The sequence below is a fragment of the Notamacropus eugenii genome, chromosome 5 (assembly GCF_028372415.1).
Source record: "Notamacropus eugenii isolate mMacEug1 chromosome 5, mMacEug1.pri_v2, whole genome shotgun sequence".
In the NCBI taxonomy this organism is placed as follows: domain Eukaryota; kingdom Metazoa; phylum Chordata; class Mammalia; order Diprotodontia; family Macropodidae; genus Notamacropus; species Notamacropus eugenii.
In genome coordinates, this window is record NC_092876.1 from 232481880 (window position 1) to 232499462 (window position 17583).

Consider the following 17583-nt stretch of genomic DNA (forward strand, 5'->3'; position numbering starts at 1 on the left):
ATTAAGGAATTCCATTGGAGAACTCCTTCTAAGTTAATAAATTTATAATATTAATATTATTTATAATTTGTTATGTTGAACAGTTAATATTCTTGGAGCCCAGTCATTCCACTAATTTTTAATCCATGTAATTATACTATTGTATAACCCACAACACTACATCTTTTCCACAAGAATAGCAGGAAAGACTAAATTTAGTTAAATACATTGCCAAAATCTAGTAAACTGTATCTATACCTTTCTTCTCATCTACCAATTAGTAATCTACTTGTCAAAATAAGGTTAGTCTGGAATGATCTGTTTTTATATAGTCATGCTGGTTCTTTGGTATTACATATTCATTTTGAGATATTCACTAACCACCATTGCTATTATAAAATAATACATTATAGAATTTCTCTAGGAATCAGAGTCAAACTTAACACTAGCAGATTACATTCTCTCCCCCCCCCCTTTTTTTAATTGGAATATTTATTCTTCCTTAATCTTTGGGTACCTCTCCAGTTAGTGGCTCATCAATTACCCCTACCAGTTCTTTCTATTCCTGAGGCTATAGCTCATCTAGAACACATAACTTGAACTCATTCAGTGTTGTTAAGTGTTCAGTTAATACCTTATTTATCTTGGGCATCAGTTCTCTCTTAGCCGTTTTTGTTCTGTCCTTTCCAATTCATTTTTTTTTTATCAATTCTTACTTAACTTCTAACTTTTCAGCCACTGGAAAGGATAGAATAAAAATGACTAGTAGGTAGTCAATATCCAAGAGAAGTAAAGAGATATTAAGTTCTTTTGAAGAGGAAATAAATTATTAGAAACTCTTTTGTTCAATTATGTGCTAACAAAACTGATAAATAAAATGGATAGTTACACAAATATAAGGTTGCCATATAAATAGAATCAGAAATGGAGGATTTAAACAAGCCCACTTCAGAAAAAGAAATTGAATAAACAATAAATGAGCTTCTAAAGAAAGAACCAGAGTCAGATGGATTTACAAATAAGTGAACAATGAACCCCTTCATCACTGCTGCAAAAATAAAGAAGGCATTACCAAACTCTTCACCTATGTGTAAGACAAATATGGTCTTGGGTGAGAAAAAGGAGGGAAAAACTCCTTGGCAGAGAAAGCAGGAAAATAAGAATCAAGAGACTCTACTTTCTCTTTGATGTCAGTTATCATCCCATCTGCCCTTAATAGGGATCCTAGCCTCCTTTGATCCTCCTCTTTCCACCAACAAAATGTTTTTTTTAGTTCTCCCTAGCTTTCCTCCTCTTGAAGAATTCCTCTCCGTAGCACTCCTGACACACTTTTACAAAACCATGCCATGCCTTTGTATCTGTCCCTTGCTAACTGACCCTGTTTATATTTTCCACTCGGTTTTTAAAAACCCAAGATATTTTTTGTGTTCCCTGTGTAGTTATGTTGGTCTCTTCAAACAAGTGCCCTTTTCCTTCCTCATTGTAATTGTTCTCCTTTCTTTAAGGTTTCACTGTTGAGAGCTTGCTGTCCCACCTAGGTTGACTTCTATAGAAATAGTCCAAAGTATCCTATCTTTCCCTCCTTTGAAGCCTTTAAAATCCTTCCTTCCAAAATCTCTCCCTAGAGGAAACTTATGTCCATATTTCCTTTTCTATATCACAAACTCAGGAAAAGGGGAGTAGTCACTTTATTAAAAATCATTCTCAACAGCAAGCATTTATTAAGCATTTACTGTGTGCCAGGCATTCTACCTAACAACTAGTGATACAGAGAGGCAAAACCCATATCCTTGCTCTCAGTGAACTCACATTCCAATGGGGAAGACAATGTGCAAACAACAAACACACAAAATACATACAATGTAAATGGAAAGTAATCTTTAAGGGAAAGTTCTGGGTGAGTTAGGGAGCGGTGTAATAGGCAAGGCCTGATGGGATTGGAGCTGAGCCAGGAGGTGGAACATTCCAAGCAGGAGGAACGGCAGTGAAAAAGCACCTCATGGGGAGCTGGAGTGTGAATGAACAGTGTTGCTGGATTGTAGAATACATAAAGGGAAGTGTAAGAAGACTGGAAACTTGGAAGGGTCCAGTTTCCTCTCAAGGTTCCCATTCTTTTCCCTCCAGCACCAGTTCCTATGTATTAAAAAGAGTCAAATCCAGAGCCAAAACTTCCTTTGTGGGTTCTTCTGCCTTTTGAAAGCTAAAAAATTGTCATTGAAGCAAGTCCTGAGATTATTAGCTGCTCTGCGTTTAAGAGGGAGGAAGCTCCAGCAGATGTCTGGATAATTGAAGCCCCCACCATGATTACATCATTCCTCTTTGCCAGGTTTGTGGTCTGTTTCCCAAGTTCCTCATTTACTTCTTTTCTCTATCCAGGTGGCCTATAGAATCCCCCTCTAACAAAATTACTTCTGTTTTTTTACTTCATCAGTCTTCACCCAAACATTATCCACTATGTTTACCCATTTGGGTTCTTGGATTTCCTTACTTGAGTTTATCTTCTTAAAATACAGTGCTACCTGATCTTCTTTTATCTATCCCAGGTATGAGATATCTTCCCTTAAAATCACTGCTGGCAGTGGGTCAGGGGAAATACATGTGCTGACAGCCTTTCTTTTGATCTTTTGACACTAGTAAAATAGGCTGATATCAGAAATACGTTAGAAGACCTTTGTGGCAGATTGTAAATTCCATAAGAACAGAGATCACATGTTACTTATCTTTTTAATCTCCCACAAACATAATGTATAGCGTACTGTTTACCCATATTAAGTTCCTAATAAATGGTTAAGACTTTTTGTATGACTCTGAGTCTACATTTCTTCCATATTTTCATCACATATTTCCATCACAATATATCCTTATTTTCATCACAAATATATGTCAGAATCTCAAAGAAGTGCTAAAACTATGCTGAATGGATTTGATTTTGCTGGAGAATAGTGATGAATTTCATTTCTAGTAACATCACAATCCCCAGCAGTTTGAGGCCGTCTATTCTTATGGAGCAAAACCTATAGCAACAGTTTGTCTACTTTAATGAAAAAGATTTCTGCTTACTCCATGAAGTTCCTCCCTCCACGGAGGCAATGAGATTGCAGTGGAAAGTGCCTGAATATTTAGAGTCAGGAGGGAGACCTGCCCCGAGCCTCTGCTTGTCATGTTTCATTGGTATGTAATTGTGAGCAAGTCATTTAAGCTCTCTTTTGTAAGAAGGGAATAGTATCTGTGACTTTTGTGAGGAACAAATTAGATTTTATATACGTGTGTGTGTGAGTATAGTGCTTCTCAGACCTTGAAGTACTTCTCTTAAGTGAGCTATTGTTATTTTATTTGAAATGGCTAATCATAATAAAAGGCACTCAAGAAACAGTTGATTGATTTTAGGCACACTTCTAAACAATGTTGTATTCATAATTAGTAGCTAAGGAAAGAGGTAATATCATATAAGTCATACTAATATTTAAACCTTAAAAATCTACTCATTGTTCCTTTTTCTTTTAGTTCCTAAGAGCAGTAATGAGCCGAAAGTATGCTGTGGCAAAAAAATTATGTCAGTTGAGTAAGTACAGTTTTCTTATGCTTTTCTTTATTCCACTTCCTTTCTTCCCTTCTTCCTTCCTTCCTTTCTTTTTCTTTCTTTCTCCCTCCTCTGTTTTCTTTCTTTTTCTCTCCTTTCCTTCCTCTTTTGTCTTTCTCTCCTTGTTTCTTTCTCTATTTCTTTCTTTCTTTCTCTCTTTCTTTCCCTGGTCTCCCAATCTTGCCCAGGCTGAAAAATGCAACATCTAACCTGTTAGTTAATAAGCAGAAAAGCAGGGGAAGGTGGAGAGGAGTACTTGGGGTTGGGGGGGCATGATGCAGAAGTCATGAGGAGTGCAGCCAGGTGGGAAATCAAGACCTGGCTGATCTGGGCTCCTTCTTTGAATGGACATTCTGGGAAGGAAGATGTCTGCTTCCAATCAGAGGGAAGAAGAGGCCCTTGGGGCAGAGGCTCCCATCCCATTATCAATAGGCATGGAAATTTGGACATGCTCCATTTCCAACCTGGGTTGGTTTACCTCTGCATAGCAGCCTGGTATCCCCCCACTCTTAGGGGCTCACTATATTAGGGATAGACTTAATATCTTTGACTGTACCATACCTCAGAACTCCCAAGTTTAAAAGATCAAGATCAGCCTCAGCCTCCCAATAGCAGTGTTCTCTTTTATCTTTCTAAATAAATGATTGTCAGATATAATTTCATAATAAAAAATATAATAAGCCAGATTTCTCATAAATTAATATAAAATATATATAAAACTAACAATACTCTCTATAATATATACATATATGTGTGCATATTCACACACACACATATAATAGTTAAATAGAAGGTAGTTTTGAGAGAGGCCGCTAGCAATTGGGAGGATCAGCAAAGGCTTCAAAAAGAAGATAATGCCTGAACTGCATCTTAAGGAAGGGAATGCATTCCAGGCATGGATGGATGCAAAGGTATAGAAATGAGAACCAAAGTGTCATGAGAGAACAACAGACCAAAGACCAGTTTGGATGGATTGCAGAATTCAGGAGAGGGAGTAATGTCCAAAGAGGCAACATAATTTGAGGCCAAAGTGTGTGGGACTTTAAAAGCTAAACATGAGAGTTTGTATGTATTCTAGAGGTAACGGGAAGTCACTGTGGTTGGATGATTAGGGGAATCACATGGTCACATCTGCATTTGAGGAATATTACTTAGCAGTAGCATACAAGATGAATTGGGAGTCATGAGAGATTTGATACAGACCAGTTAATAGATTGTTCCAATGATCTGGGCAAGAGGTGAAGAACCTGAAATAAAGTGAATGGAGAGAAGGGATTAGATGCCCAAAACTGTGTGAAGTAGAAACAGCAAGATGTGGCAACTTCATAGATACATGAAGTGAAGAAGAGTGAGGAGTCAAGGATCATGCTGAAATGGCAAACCTGAGACACTGAAAGGATGGTGGTGTGCGCTCAGCAGACACTGGGAAGTTTGGATGAGAGAAACTTTTAAGGGGAAAGAAACTAAGTTCAATTTTCACCTTGTTGACTTAAAGATGTCTGTGAAATCCAGTCTGAAGTTTCCGATAGACAATTTATGATCTTGGACAAAACTTAGATGAGATACTGGGCAGCAGGATATGTAGATCAGGAAGTCATCAGGCTAGAGAGGAAAGAGATGCCTGTGGCACTAAATGATTAAGTGAATTGCCTAAAATCAGAGACATTGACTTGAACCAAGGTCCCCCAAACTCTGAGACCAGTTCTCTATCCACTACCCCACATTCCCTCTTTTGACAATCCAATAATTTACCAAGTCTCATTAATTCTACCTCTATAATGTTTTACATCCATCAATCCATCCCATCCTCTCCCTATATACCCAAGTATATAGGTCTCCATCGACTTGAACCATTGCAGTAGTCTAACAACCGCCAGTTTATTTGTCCTGCAAACTGTTCTTTGTACTATCTTCCTTACTCATTCCTTAATGTAATAACTCTGCTCAAGACCCTACAGTTCAAACTAACTTCTTTGGCTAACATTTAAGGGCCCTTATGATCCTGTGCTGCTCTTACCTTTCCAGCTTTAAGTTATACTAATACTCTCCATGGGCTTTGCACACTAGCCCAACTATTTGCAATCCCTCATTCACATCCTATGCTTTCTCACTTCCTTGCCCCTATTTATACTGTTCTGTATAATGTTCTTTCTTCCCTCTTACCCATTGAATTCAAACTCAACGTCTCAGACACATCTCAAATTCAACCTGTCTGAAAAACAACTTTTCCCCAAAACCTTCCCCTCTCTTGAATTTCCCTAATTCTGTCAAGGGTACCATTATTCTTCTAGTCTCTCAGGTTCATAACTTTGGCATTAACCTTAATCATTTTTACTGTCTCTTTGTCTCACCTACATATTCAGTCACCAACAAATCTTGCTATTTTTACCTCTGTTACATCTCTCACATCCAATCTCTTCTTTCTATGTATATTGACAGACCTTATTATCTCTTGCTTATACAATTACAATACTATCCTAATTGGTTTCCTTGCATATGTCATGATTGATTCTTACCAATCCTTTAAAGTCTAACTCAAATCTTTTCCAAGAGGTTTTTTCTTAACTGTCCCTCCAAATTTGCATTCCACTAGATATTTCTTTCCTGTATCACACCACATTTATCAATGTATTCATGCACTTATGAATTACTGTTTTGGGTAATTGTGTGTATGCCCCATATTTCTTTGGACTTGACTTATCCATGAGTTTTCTGTCACCTGAACTTTGTGTCTCCCTCAGTGCCTAGCGCAGTGCTCTGCACATAGTAGGTGTTTAGTAAATGTTGTTAAAATGAAAACTATGTCAGAATTAGTCAGGAAAAATATCAGAAGTAAAAATGTAATGCCATACCTTAAACTCATAACATAGATTAAGTAACTTCAGAGTCATTTGAGCCAGGATTAGGTCCTTAAGTGTAGTGTTATTAGAGAGTTAAAGATCTTCCCCACCCATTGATGGGCCTGCCCATTAATGGAAGCTTAATTAGGGGAGGCCAGTACCATTTGTTAATTTCTAATGAGGCACTGGTTCTCAGGGGTTGTGATGCTCTCTGGCTCTGAAAAGTATATAAATACTCTGAGTTGAGGTTTTACTTTGGGGCTCGCTTATTGGATGTGTTTGTTTGACCAGATGAGATTCTGGGTAGTAGCTAAGGAGCCCCCTGGCTTTGAAAACCCAGAAGTTGGCGCTTCTCTCTCCGGTAACCATGTATATATTGCTTATGGTCAGACAGTTGGAAGCCCTGTCTGTTGATCTTTATTTCTCTGTTTGTATTTTCTCTGAAGTTCAGGGTGCTGACTTTTTCCCCTGAACTAAGTGAATGATATATGTGCTTGATTAAAGTAGATTGTTGACCCTTCAAAAGTTGCTTTCCTTTTAGAAAAGTAGATCTAAGAAGCTGTACAGCAGGCCCTCCTGTGTATATCGGAGTCCTTGCTGTTATATTAGGTCCAGGATTCTGAACTGTGCCTGTCTGTGTCTAAGATTATTAGGTTATAAAAATAATTTCTCCTAGTTCCCCTGAAGTACTTTACAGTTTGAGTAAAATTGGTTTACTCTGGTTAGTTTCCTATCTAATTATAAAAATTGGAGTTATATCTTCTCCTGATTACAAAACTTAGCGTAAGCTATGTTGGATGTGTTGTGGCGGCTTTTAACTTTATTTCTTTCTCTTTTTTTTTTTTTTTGTTTTAATCTACAAGGAATTTCTTAAATAATTTTATTGGTTAATATGAACTTAGACTTCATCTGCTTTCTGCACACTATTCTTATAGAGTCCTAATATCTCCTACCATTTTCCTGTTGTCTCATGTGGCACTGATTTCTTTGCCTACATCCCACCCCCATTTAATGTTAGAGTCTTGTATAATGTTTTTAAAATGGGACTGGAAGTCAGAAGTTTCAGGTACCATTTGCAGCTCTTCTGTTGGTTTATAATAAGACTTGGCACAGATCAATCTTGCTATTTCTTAGTACCTTCACATGTAAGACAGATATTATAGGCTCAGTTTTGTCAGAGAGAGAGACAGACAGACAGACAGAGAGACAGAGTGAGTGAGTGTGAGAGTGAGGGTGAGAATGTGCATGTGAGAGAGAGTGAGATTTTCCCCCTCTCACAGACAACTGAAGTCACTAAGTAGGAGAATTTGGGCCTTTCAATATTGCTACTTTGGTAGACACAAGATCTTATTGGTGATGTACTCCTCCCTTCCCCAATATATGTCAGAACCTATCTCATCCTAAGTGATTCTTGTCCATATATTTCCATATGAAACTTCCATAGAGAATCTGCAAGACACTGGAAGTTGTCCTCTGAGTCTTTTAATATTTCATGCATATAATGCAACACTTGGGCTGTCTTCTATATTCCTTTTGGTTCAGTTAACAAACATTTATTAAATGCTTTCTATTTGCAAGGAACTGTGCTAGGCATATACAAATGCAGAAAAGCAAATAATCCCTGCCCTCAAAGAGATTACATTCTACTGGAGATAATCACCATGGATTCATAAGGGTAAATAGAAAATATATACAAATTAATCTGGGTGGAGAGGCCTGGAAAGGCCTCATGTGGGAATGGTACTGGAACTGAGCCTCAAAGAATTGAGGGATTCCAGAAGGCAGAGATGAAGAGGAAGGCAGAGCCTGGACAGAAGCTATGGAGGAGAGAAATGGAATGTCATGTATGGGAAAAACCAAGTAGGACAGTTTGACTGGAACACAGAGTACATGAGAGTAACTAATAGAAGTCAACCTGGAAAAGTACAAGACAAATTATAAAGGTTTCAAATACTAAACAAAGGATTTTCTTCAGAAACTCTTCTCTCCCCAAATCCTCTCCAATGATCTCTTAATTGCCAAATTGAATGACCTTCTCTCAGTCCTCATCCTTCTTTGACCTTTCTTCAGCTTTGGCTACCGTCCATCATCCTGTCCTCCTGGATACTCTCTTCTCTCTAGATTTTTGTGATATCAATGGGATCTCCTGATTATTCTCCTGCCTGCCTTGTCTTTTTATTTTCAGTCTTCTTTGCCTGCTCTTCCAAGTCATGTCCACTGACTACACATGATCTCCACAATCTACTCTGGACCCTATTCTCTTTTTCTCTCTATTTCCCTTGCTTATTTCATTAGCTTCTATGGGTTCAATCATCATTTCTATGAAGATTCCCAGATCTATATATCTAGCTCTAATCTCTCTTCTGAGCACCAATTATACATTATCAACTTTTTTTGGACATTTCAAATCAGATGTCCTATAGACATCTCAGACTCCACATGCACAAAAACAGAACTTACTGTCTTTTCCCCTAAAACTTTCCCCTTTTTCTATTATTATCTTTATAAACTTTTCTATTATTATCAAGGGTACTATCATCCTCCTAATCACCAAACTCAGTTATCCTCAGCTTTTGACTCACACTTCCTGTCTGTTGTCAAATGTCATTTTTATCTTCACATTTTCTATATATGTCCCGGTCTCTGTACTCATATACCCACTACCCTGGTACAAGCCATCCTCCTCTCTCACTTCATCTTGTACAAAAGCCTTTTAATTGTCCCTTCTATTTTAAGTGTCTCCCCATCTAATCCATCCTCCATTAAACTGCCAACATGATTTTCCTAAAATAGAGGTCTCACCATGTCACCCTCCTCAAAAGATTGCAGTGGTTCTCTATGTCTTCCAGGATGATGATGATGATGATGATGATGATGGTGGTGGTGGTGGTGGTGGTGATGACACTAACAATAATAATAGCTAACATGTATGTAGCGTATACTATGTGACAGGCTATAGTGGCATACAGGCTGTACAATGTATACTAAACATTTTTCAAATATTTCCTCATTTGATCCTTATATCAACCTGGGGAGGTGTAAATACTATTATTATTCCCATTGTACAAATGAGGTAATGGAGGCATACAGAGGTTAAGTGATTTGTCCAGGATTGCACAGCTAGTAAGTATCTGAGGCTGGATTTGAAATCAGGTCTTCCCAACCCTGGGTCCAGTGCTCTAACCACTGCACAACCTAGCTATCCATCAAATATAAACTCCTTCTTTTAGCATTTAAAGTCATTTACAGCCCAGATGCTTTCTGTTTTCAAGTCTTCTCTTGCTTTACTCTCCTCCACATACTCTGTGAGTCAGCTATAGTGGCCCACCTATCATTCATTACATGAGACAGACTCCAAACTTCCTATTTTTGTTCTGACTGCCTCCTGTGTTTGTAATGGTCTCCCTTCTTTTAGTTTCTCTGACTCTTTCTAAACTCAGCTCAAATCCTGTCTTGTGCTGGAGGTTTTTTTCCACCATCTCCATGCTCCCAGCTGCTAATGTTTTCTGTTTGAAATGACCTCCCAATTATTATGTGTGTGTATGTGTGTGTGTGTGTGTGTGTGTGTGTGTATCTTGTATTTATATGGAACAGTTGGGTGGATAGAATACTAGGACCCAGAGTCAAGAAGACTCATCTTCCTGAGTTCAGGTTTTGCCTCAGGCACTTACTAGCTGTATGACCCTGGACAAGTCACTTAACCCTGGTTGCCTCAGTCTCCTCATCTGTAAAATGACCTGGAAAAAGAAATGGCAAACCACTCCAGTATCTCTGCCAAGAAAACCCCCAGTGGGGTTTTGGACATGACTAAAAGACAACAAAATATTGCACAGTGTCTTCCCCAGTTATAATGTGAGCTCCTTGAGAGCAATGGGCCTTTGTTTGTATCCACAGTGTCTACCACATAATAAATAGATATTGAGTGACTTCTGTTTCCCAGATACCAGAATGCTGTATGAATAATATACCTTCCTCCAACTTTTGATAGCCAAACAACTTGTCAGACAGGAGAGAAAATCAATTGCGGGGGCGGAGCCAAGATGGCGGAGTAGAAAGACGCACATACACATAGTTCTGAACCCACAACCCATAGAATGGCTACAGGGAAGTAACTCACGGCGAATTCCGCACCCAGAGGCCACAGAACATTGGAGCGAGGGAGATTTCTGTTCCAGAGGGACCTGCAAACCTCTCGCGGGGGGGTCCTTCGCGCTGCGGACTGGGCGCCGGGACTGGGAGCTGAGTGCAGCCCTGCCGCGGATGCGGCAACGAGAGGAAAAGATCTGAGCAGGCTTCACAGACAGGATCTCCAGCGGCCACGCGGGTCCCTCCACCCACAGAGGGACCTGCAAACCTCTCGCAAAAGGTCCGTGGCGCTGCAGACACAAAGCCCAGCCCAGACCTGCTGCGGCCACAGCTGCGGCACCGAGAGAAACAGATCCGAGCAGGCTTCAGGGACGGGATCTCCAGCGGCCGCACAAGTCCCTCCACCCACAGGTGACAGGGGTGGGTGAGAGAGTCTCTTTGGCGGGTCGAGAGGGGAGTGGGGTGCCCCCATAATTCAGGCCCCCCTGGGAGGTAGAAGCTGAGAGGCGGCTGCAGACAGGGGCTCCCCAAGCGGGCGGGAGCCTGAATCCATTGCGGAAGGTCTGTGCATAAACCCCCTGAGGGAACTGAGCCTGAGAGGTGGCCCTGCCCCGACCTCAGCACCAGAACATAATCTCGTACTGAATAGCAGCCCTGCCCCCGCCAAAAGCCCTGAGGCTGGAAGCAGCATTTGAATCTCAGACCACAAACACTGGCTGGGAGGATCAGGAGGTGAGGTGGGTGTGAGGAAAATATTCAGAGGTCAAGTCACTGGCTGGGAAAATGCCCAGAAAAGGGAAAAGAAATAAGACTATAGAAGGTTACTTTCTTGGTGAACAGGCATTTCCTCCCTTCCTTTCTGATGAGGAAGAACAATGCTTACCATCAGGCAAAGACACAGAAATCAAGGCTTCTGTGTCCCAGCCCACCCAATGGGCTCAGGCCATGGAAGAGCTCAAAAAGAATTTTGAAAATCAAGTTAGAGAGGTGGAGGAAAAGCTGGGAAGAGAAATGAGAGACATGAAGTCAAAGCATGAACAGCAGATCAGCTCCCTGCTAAGGGAGACCCAAAAAATGTTGAAGAAATTAACACCTTGAAAACTAGCCTAACTCAATTGGCAAAAGAGGTTCAAAAAGCCAATGAGGAGAAGAATGCTTTCAAAAGCAGAATTAGCCAAATGGAAAAGGAGATTCAAAAGCTCACTGAAGAAAATAGTTCTTTCAAAATTAGAATGGCACAGATGGAGGCTAATGACTTTATGCAAAACCAAGAAATCACAGAACAAAGAGAGAAGAATGGAAAAATGGAAGATAATGTGAAATATCTCATTGGAAAAACAACAGACCTGGAAAATAGATCCAGGAGAGACAATTTAAAAATTATGGGACTACCTGAAAGCCATGATCAAAAAAAGAGCCTAGACATCATCTTCCATGAAGTTATCAAGGAAAACTGCCCTGAGATTCTAGAACCAGAGGGCAAAATAAATATTCAAGGAATCCACAGAACACCGCCTGAAAGAGATCCAAAAAGAGAAACTCCTAGGAACATTGTGGCCAAATTCCAGAGTTCCCAGGTCAAGGAGAAAATACTGCAGGCAGCTAGAAAGAAACAATTCAAGTATTGTGGAAATACAATCAGGATAACACAAGATCTAGCAGCCTCTACATTAAGGGATCGAAGGGCATGGAAAAGTATATTCCAGAAGTCAAAGGAACTAGGACTAAAACCAAGAATCACCTACCCAGCAAAACTGACTATAATACTTCAGGGGAAAAAATGGTCTTTCAATGAAATAGAGGATTTTCAAGTATTCTTGATGAAAAGACCAGAGCCGAAAAGAAAATTTGACTTTCAAACACAAGAATGAAGAGAACCATGAAAAGGTGAACAGCAAAGTGAAGTCATAAGGGACTTACTAAAGCTGAACTGTTTACATTCCTACATGGAAAGACAATATTTGTAACTCTTGAAACATTTCAGTATCTGGGTACTGGGTGGGATTACACATGCACACACGCTCACATACATAGAGACAGAGTGCACAGAGTGAATTGAATAGGATGGGATCATATCTTTAAAAAAAAATGAAATCAAGCAGTGAGAGAGAAATATATTGGGAAGAGAAAGGGAGAAATTGAATGGGGCAAATTATCTCTCATAAAAGAGGCAATCTAAAGACTCATTAGTGGAGGGATAAAGAGGGGAGGTGAGAGAAAAACATGAAGTCTACTCTCATCACATTCCACTAAAGAAAAGAATAAAGTGCACACTCATTTTGGTAGGAAAACCTATCTCACAATACAGGAAAGTGGGGGATATGGGGACAAGGAGGGTGGGGGGGATGATAGAAGGGAGGGCATGAGGAGGAGAGTGTAATTCGAGGTCGACACTCATGGGGAGGGATAGGATCAAAAGAGAATAGAAGTAATGGGGGACAGGATAGGATGGAGGGAAATATAGTTAGTCCTATACAACACAACTATTATGGAAGTCATTTGCAAAACTACACAGATATGGCCTATATTGAATTGCTTGCCTTCCAAAGGGAAGGGGTGGGGAGGGAGGGAGGAAGAGAAGTTGGAACTCAAAGTGTTAGGATCAACTGTCGAGTAATGTTCTTGCCACTAGGAAATAAGAAAAACAGGTAAAGGGGTATAGAAAGCTATCTGCCCCTACAGGACAAAAGAGAAGATGGAGACAAGGGCAGAGAGGGATGATAGAAGAGAGAGCAGATTGGTCATAGGGGCAATTAGAATGCTTGGTGTTTGGGGGGGGAGGGGATAAAAGGGGAGAAAATTTGTAACCCAAAATTTTGTGAAAATGAATGTTAAAAGTTAAATAAATAAATTTAATAAAAAAAAAAAAAGAACATCAATTGCACCTTGAGTCCAAGCTCCAAGCCAAGAGATAACCTCTTTGCCTCTTCTCTGATGCAATAAGTAGCCTATTCAGAGTGGCAGAATTATACCATTGAAAGCACTGCTTTAAACTATGATCTAAAATTTACATGAGATTAAAGGTTATTTTTTTCTTTGTTTTATGGGTTGCCATAGCTAAAGAAATTCATCAGCTTTCTGGTTATGTGCCTCTCTGTTGTTAGCCAGATTGGTCCTTGGAAAATAGTTTTGATCTGTTGTCAGGTCCATACTCAAAACCTTTGCAGTATAATAGAACTTTCCAGAGTTTATCCTTTTCTAGAATAACCTTCAAGGACCCAGGGTTGCCTGCATACCATAATGAAGCATCAGAACAGCATTTTGTGAAGAGTTGTAATCTGTATAATTGGAGGGAACTATCTATTTGCTTGTTAGAGTAAAGTTTATTAGAAATTTCAAGAGACTTTGTGAGGAATATATCAATCATACTTAACAGATGTGTATTACTCAGATGTGTATTACTTTATTATTCTTTTAAAAATCTGTATAAAGGGTTAGTAAATTGATAATACCTTACTTCAAGGAGCTTCTGATAGAAGACTCTCATAGTATCCTAAAAATGGTCAGGTAGACTCTAGCATAGTACTGCCAGTGGAAGGATATAATTTAATTGTAGAGCACAGAGACTGTCTACTATTTGCCAGATTATGAATATGCCAGGCTAGTAGCACATCTAATGTTCCATCCACCCTCTATGTTAAGTAGATCATGAATGAGAGGAATTAAAAAAAACCTGAGAAATAGAGCAAAGAAAACTATTGGAAATGACTCAAATGGGGCATGGGGGGGGGGGGTGTATGAAAACAGTTCTGATCTATATAACATTAGGAAACCACTTTGCAGCCTAATAAAGGGGTAATATGCCTATGTTATGTGAACTTGAATAGACTTTGAGAGATATTGGAGGATAGAAGGGCCTGGCAGGTTCTGGTCTATGGGATCCCAAAGAGTCAGATATAGTGAACAACTGAACGAGAAAAATGGCTATTTTAATGACAATGACTAAAAGGACCCATGAGAGGAGAATAGTATTGATAGGACAACTAAAGAAGAAATTCTAGCAATTCAATCATAGATCTGCACTAAAATATGTTCTGTCAGGATGAAGATAAAGGAATGAATGAATCAGATGTGTGAAAAAGCAGCAAGTATGAGCAGAAGCAAGGATAATGATCAAAGCTGACTTAATATTTTCTTACTTGAGAAGTGAATGGAAAAGTGCCATTACCCCTATATTGAAAAAGCCAAACATTTGGGGGGGGGGGGGGTGGAATCTTGCATGAGAAATATAATACGCTTTGTCTTTGTTAGACATGATAGCACACACCTGAAATTTCTGCTGCCAGAGAGGCATAGTGCTGGCAAAGTTCTTGAGCTCAGAAGTTGCAAGCTGCAATGGGCTAAGAGGGTAGGGTGTACTCCTCTGACTGGCATTAATGTGGCAAGCATCTAAGAATGAGGAGCCACTAGGTTGCCAAAGGAGACCTGAACCATCCCAAGTGGGAAATAGAATGAATCAAAGCTCCAACGCCAGTTAGAGTGAGACCAAGCCTATGAGTAGCCCTTGCTTGTACTTCTAGCCTAAGCAAGATAGAGAAACCCAGTATTTTGAAAAATAAATAGCTTCTTTTAAAATTATTTGTATGTATTTGTTAGATATTTCCCAATTATCAAAAATTTTGAATATTTTCCAGTCACATATAAAAACAATTTTTACCATTTTTAATAAATAGAAGTATGCATAGAATAATTATATATATATACCTATTTGTATCTAATGGAAACCATCCCTAGAGTAGGAAGGGGAAGAAAAAAGGGGAAAAAAGAAATTTACATGATAATTTTATTATATATTTAAAAGAAAAACCAAGTTGTACCTAAGAGATTTGCAGTTTCATGTGCAATCATCTTGTTTATTGTACAATGTCATGGAATTGCTTGTTTCATTCCATAAATTAAAAATTAAATAAATAAATAATTGCCATTAAAAAAAATTGGTTCCAAATTCTCTCCCTCCATCCCTGTCCCCCCACCCCAAGATGGTAAGCAATTTGATATAGTTTATTATGTAAAAAAAAAATAAGGAATCATTATAAATAAAAGTGTTCTTCATTGTGTTTAACTAGAATTAGCAATGAGATATTCACTTAGAGATAAATGAGTGAACAAAAAAAAAATAAACCCTCCCTCCCCCAATCTTATCTACCAGCCTAGCTTGTCCTACAGCTGGATTACATTCTCTTTGGGGAAAAGAAAAAGACGCTGCGTCCAAGAAATGTTTCAGATCTCAGATAATGAATGAAGACTAATTGAGATGTTAGAGATTGATCATATTTGTTACCTACTTCACCATAGAAATGTAATGAGAATTAATAAGGTAATCTTTATAAGTAGGGTTATATAAGTAGAGGGGTAATTAATATTTTTGGTTAGCTATTTATAATTATTTTAGTATTGCTATATAAATGAAACATTCTGCTTAAATATAGAGATACTTTTGGTTATGGTTTTTAGTACCTATAATTGTGTGCAGTTTCATATTCAATGACTGACAATTTAACTACATTTCTCTATGGGATGTCTATTTACTAAAACATTTTGATCATTAATAATGTGAATTCTCTTGTCAAATTTCAGTACTAATCTATGAACCAGAAAATCCTGAAGCCAAACAGTTTTCCTCATTGATTGAAGAAAAGTTGCTAATGGGTATTTTTAAAAATTTGAAACTACTTCTTTGTTTTCTAACTAGTTGTCTAAAAATCTGTTACCGAGAGTGTGAATCTCATTCTCAGATGGAGATAGTCAAAAAAAAGAGCAGACAACTACCTCGAATGTCTTAAGTTCAGACAACATTGAAATCAGGGGTATGAGCCCTCAAGGTCTGTTTCCTAGAAAAAGATTAACTACACAGTGCAAACTAAAGTAATTTGCATGATTTCTAGACCCTAGGCAGAGCTTCCAAAGACATGAAGCTACTACTGATCCCTTTCCTACTCCCTAGTGCTAAAAGCACAAGTTATCTTGTAAGTCACAAGAAATATCTAAATTGTCTATGTTTTTATAAAAATAAACACTGTCGAACTGTGGAAAAATCATGTTTACAACTTTCTTTTAAAAAGATCTATGATAAATTTAAAGTTCAAAAACAATTATATTCTAGTAAAAATGTGCTCTTTCATTGATATATGATGTCATACTGGGAGCAAGTTTTTAGCACTAACTTTGTATCTTAAAATAATATATCAAATTACAAGTAGCTTCCAAAAGAGGCTTATACATTGTGGAAATCTATTCCAATATTTTCCACTGAACTTATTCAAGGTAAAGACAAAAACACAAAACTTCTATCTGATCCCAAGTTTAGTATCTAAAAGTTCATTTATCTCCATAGTCTTCAAAACAGCATATTACTTTGAAGAGAGGAGGAAAAATGTTTGCAAAAGAACAATGCTTTAGGCAAAATGATTAATAACTCTGTTTATTTCTGTGGTAGAAAAAAGCCATGCTGGGGAAGAAGATGATGATGATGATGAAGAAGAAGAAGAAGAAGAGGAAAGTGATGATAGTAGTGATGATAGTGAAGAAGACAGCAGTGATGATAATGATCAAAGTGAAGACAGTTCTGATGAATCTGAAGATATATAAAAAATCCTATGACTTCCATGGCCTGGTGGTTTTTCATTCATTTTTAGTAACATTCACATTCTTTGTTATTATCAAAACAGAATTATAATGTGGAAGTGGTTCTGATGAATATGAAAATATATTTTTTAAAAGTCTATTACTCTTCTGGTCTAATAGTTTTTATTCATATTTAGTAATATTCCCATTATTTTTATTAGCATTCAAAATCAAAACATTTTCATCTTTTTTGTTTGTTTTGCAGCATCAGCATATTTGTTCTTGAGATACCTTAGCTATTAAGTGACCCAATTACAGTGGATTGTGAAATGTGAGAGGAAGTCTAGGTTTCAATAGTGCCCCTGATACAATGCTAGTTGCAAATCATTGAGCAAGCCACTGCCTCTCATTGGCATCAAGTAACTCTCTGAAGAGTATAAATTCTTCTAGAATTTATACTGTATTGGTGGAAGGAATTTTGTTCATAGGGAACAAGGTAAAGGTATTATTGTGATCTGTATTGTTGGAAGGAAT

The 17583-nt window shown here is 38.3% G+C and overlaps 1 protein-coding gene across 11 annotated transcripts in view; it reads left to right on the plus strand.

Moving 5' to 3' along the window:
- The window catches only part of ERICH2 (glutamate rich 2), a 98415-nt gene extending 81206 nt beyond the window's left edge, over nucleotides 1-17209 (plus strand). For 9 of the 11 annotated variants that reach the window (XM_072612291.1, XM_072612281.1, XM_072612289.1 and 6 more), the window contains 3 exons: nucleotides 3484-3541; nucleotides 16063-16134; nucleotides 16922-17209. In XM_072612291.1, coding sequence (XP_072468392.1) covers nucleotides 3484-3541; nucleotides 16063-16134; nucleotides 16922-17073 — 282 coding nt within the window. In that variant the 3' untranslated portion in view covers nucleotides 17074-17209. The remainder of the gene's footprint in view (nucleotides 1-3483; nucleotides 3542-16062; nucleotides 16135-16921) is intronic. The other 2 variants (XM_072612292.1, XM_072612287.1) reach the window with 1 other exon arrangement.
- Nucleotides 17210-17583: the final 374 nt, after the last annotated feature.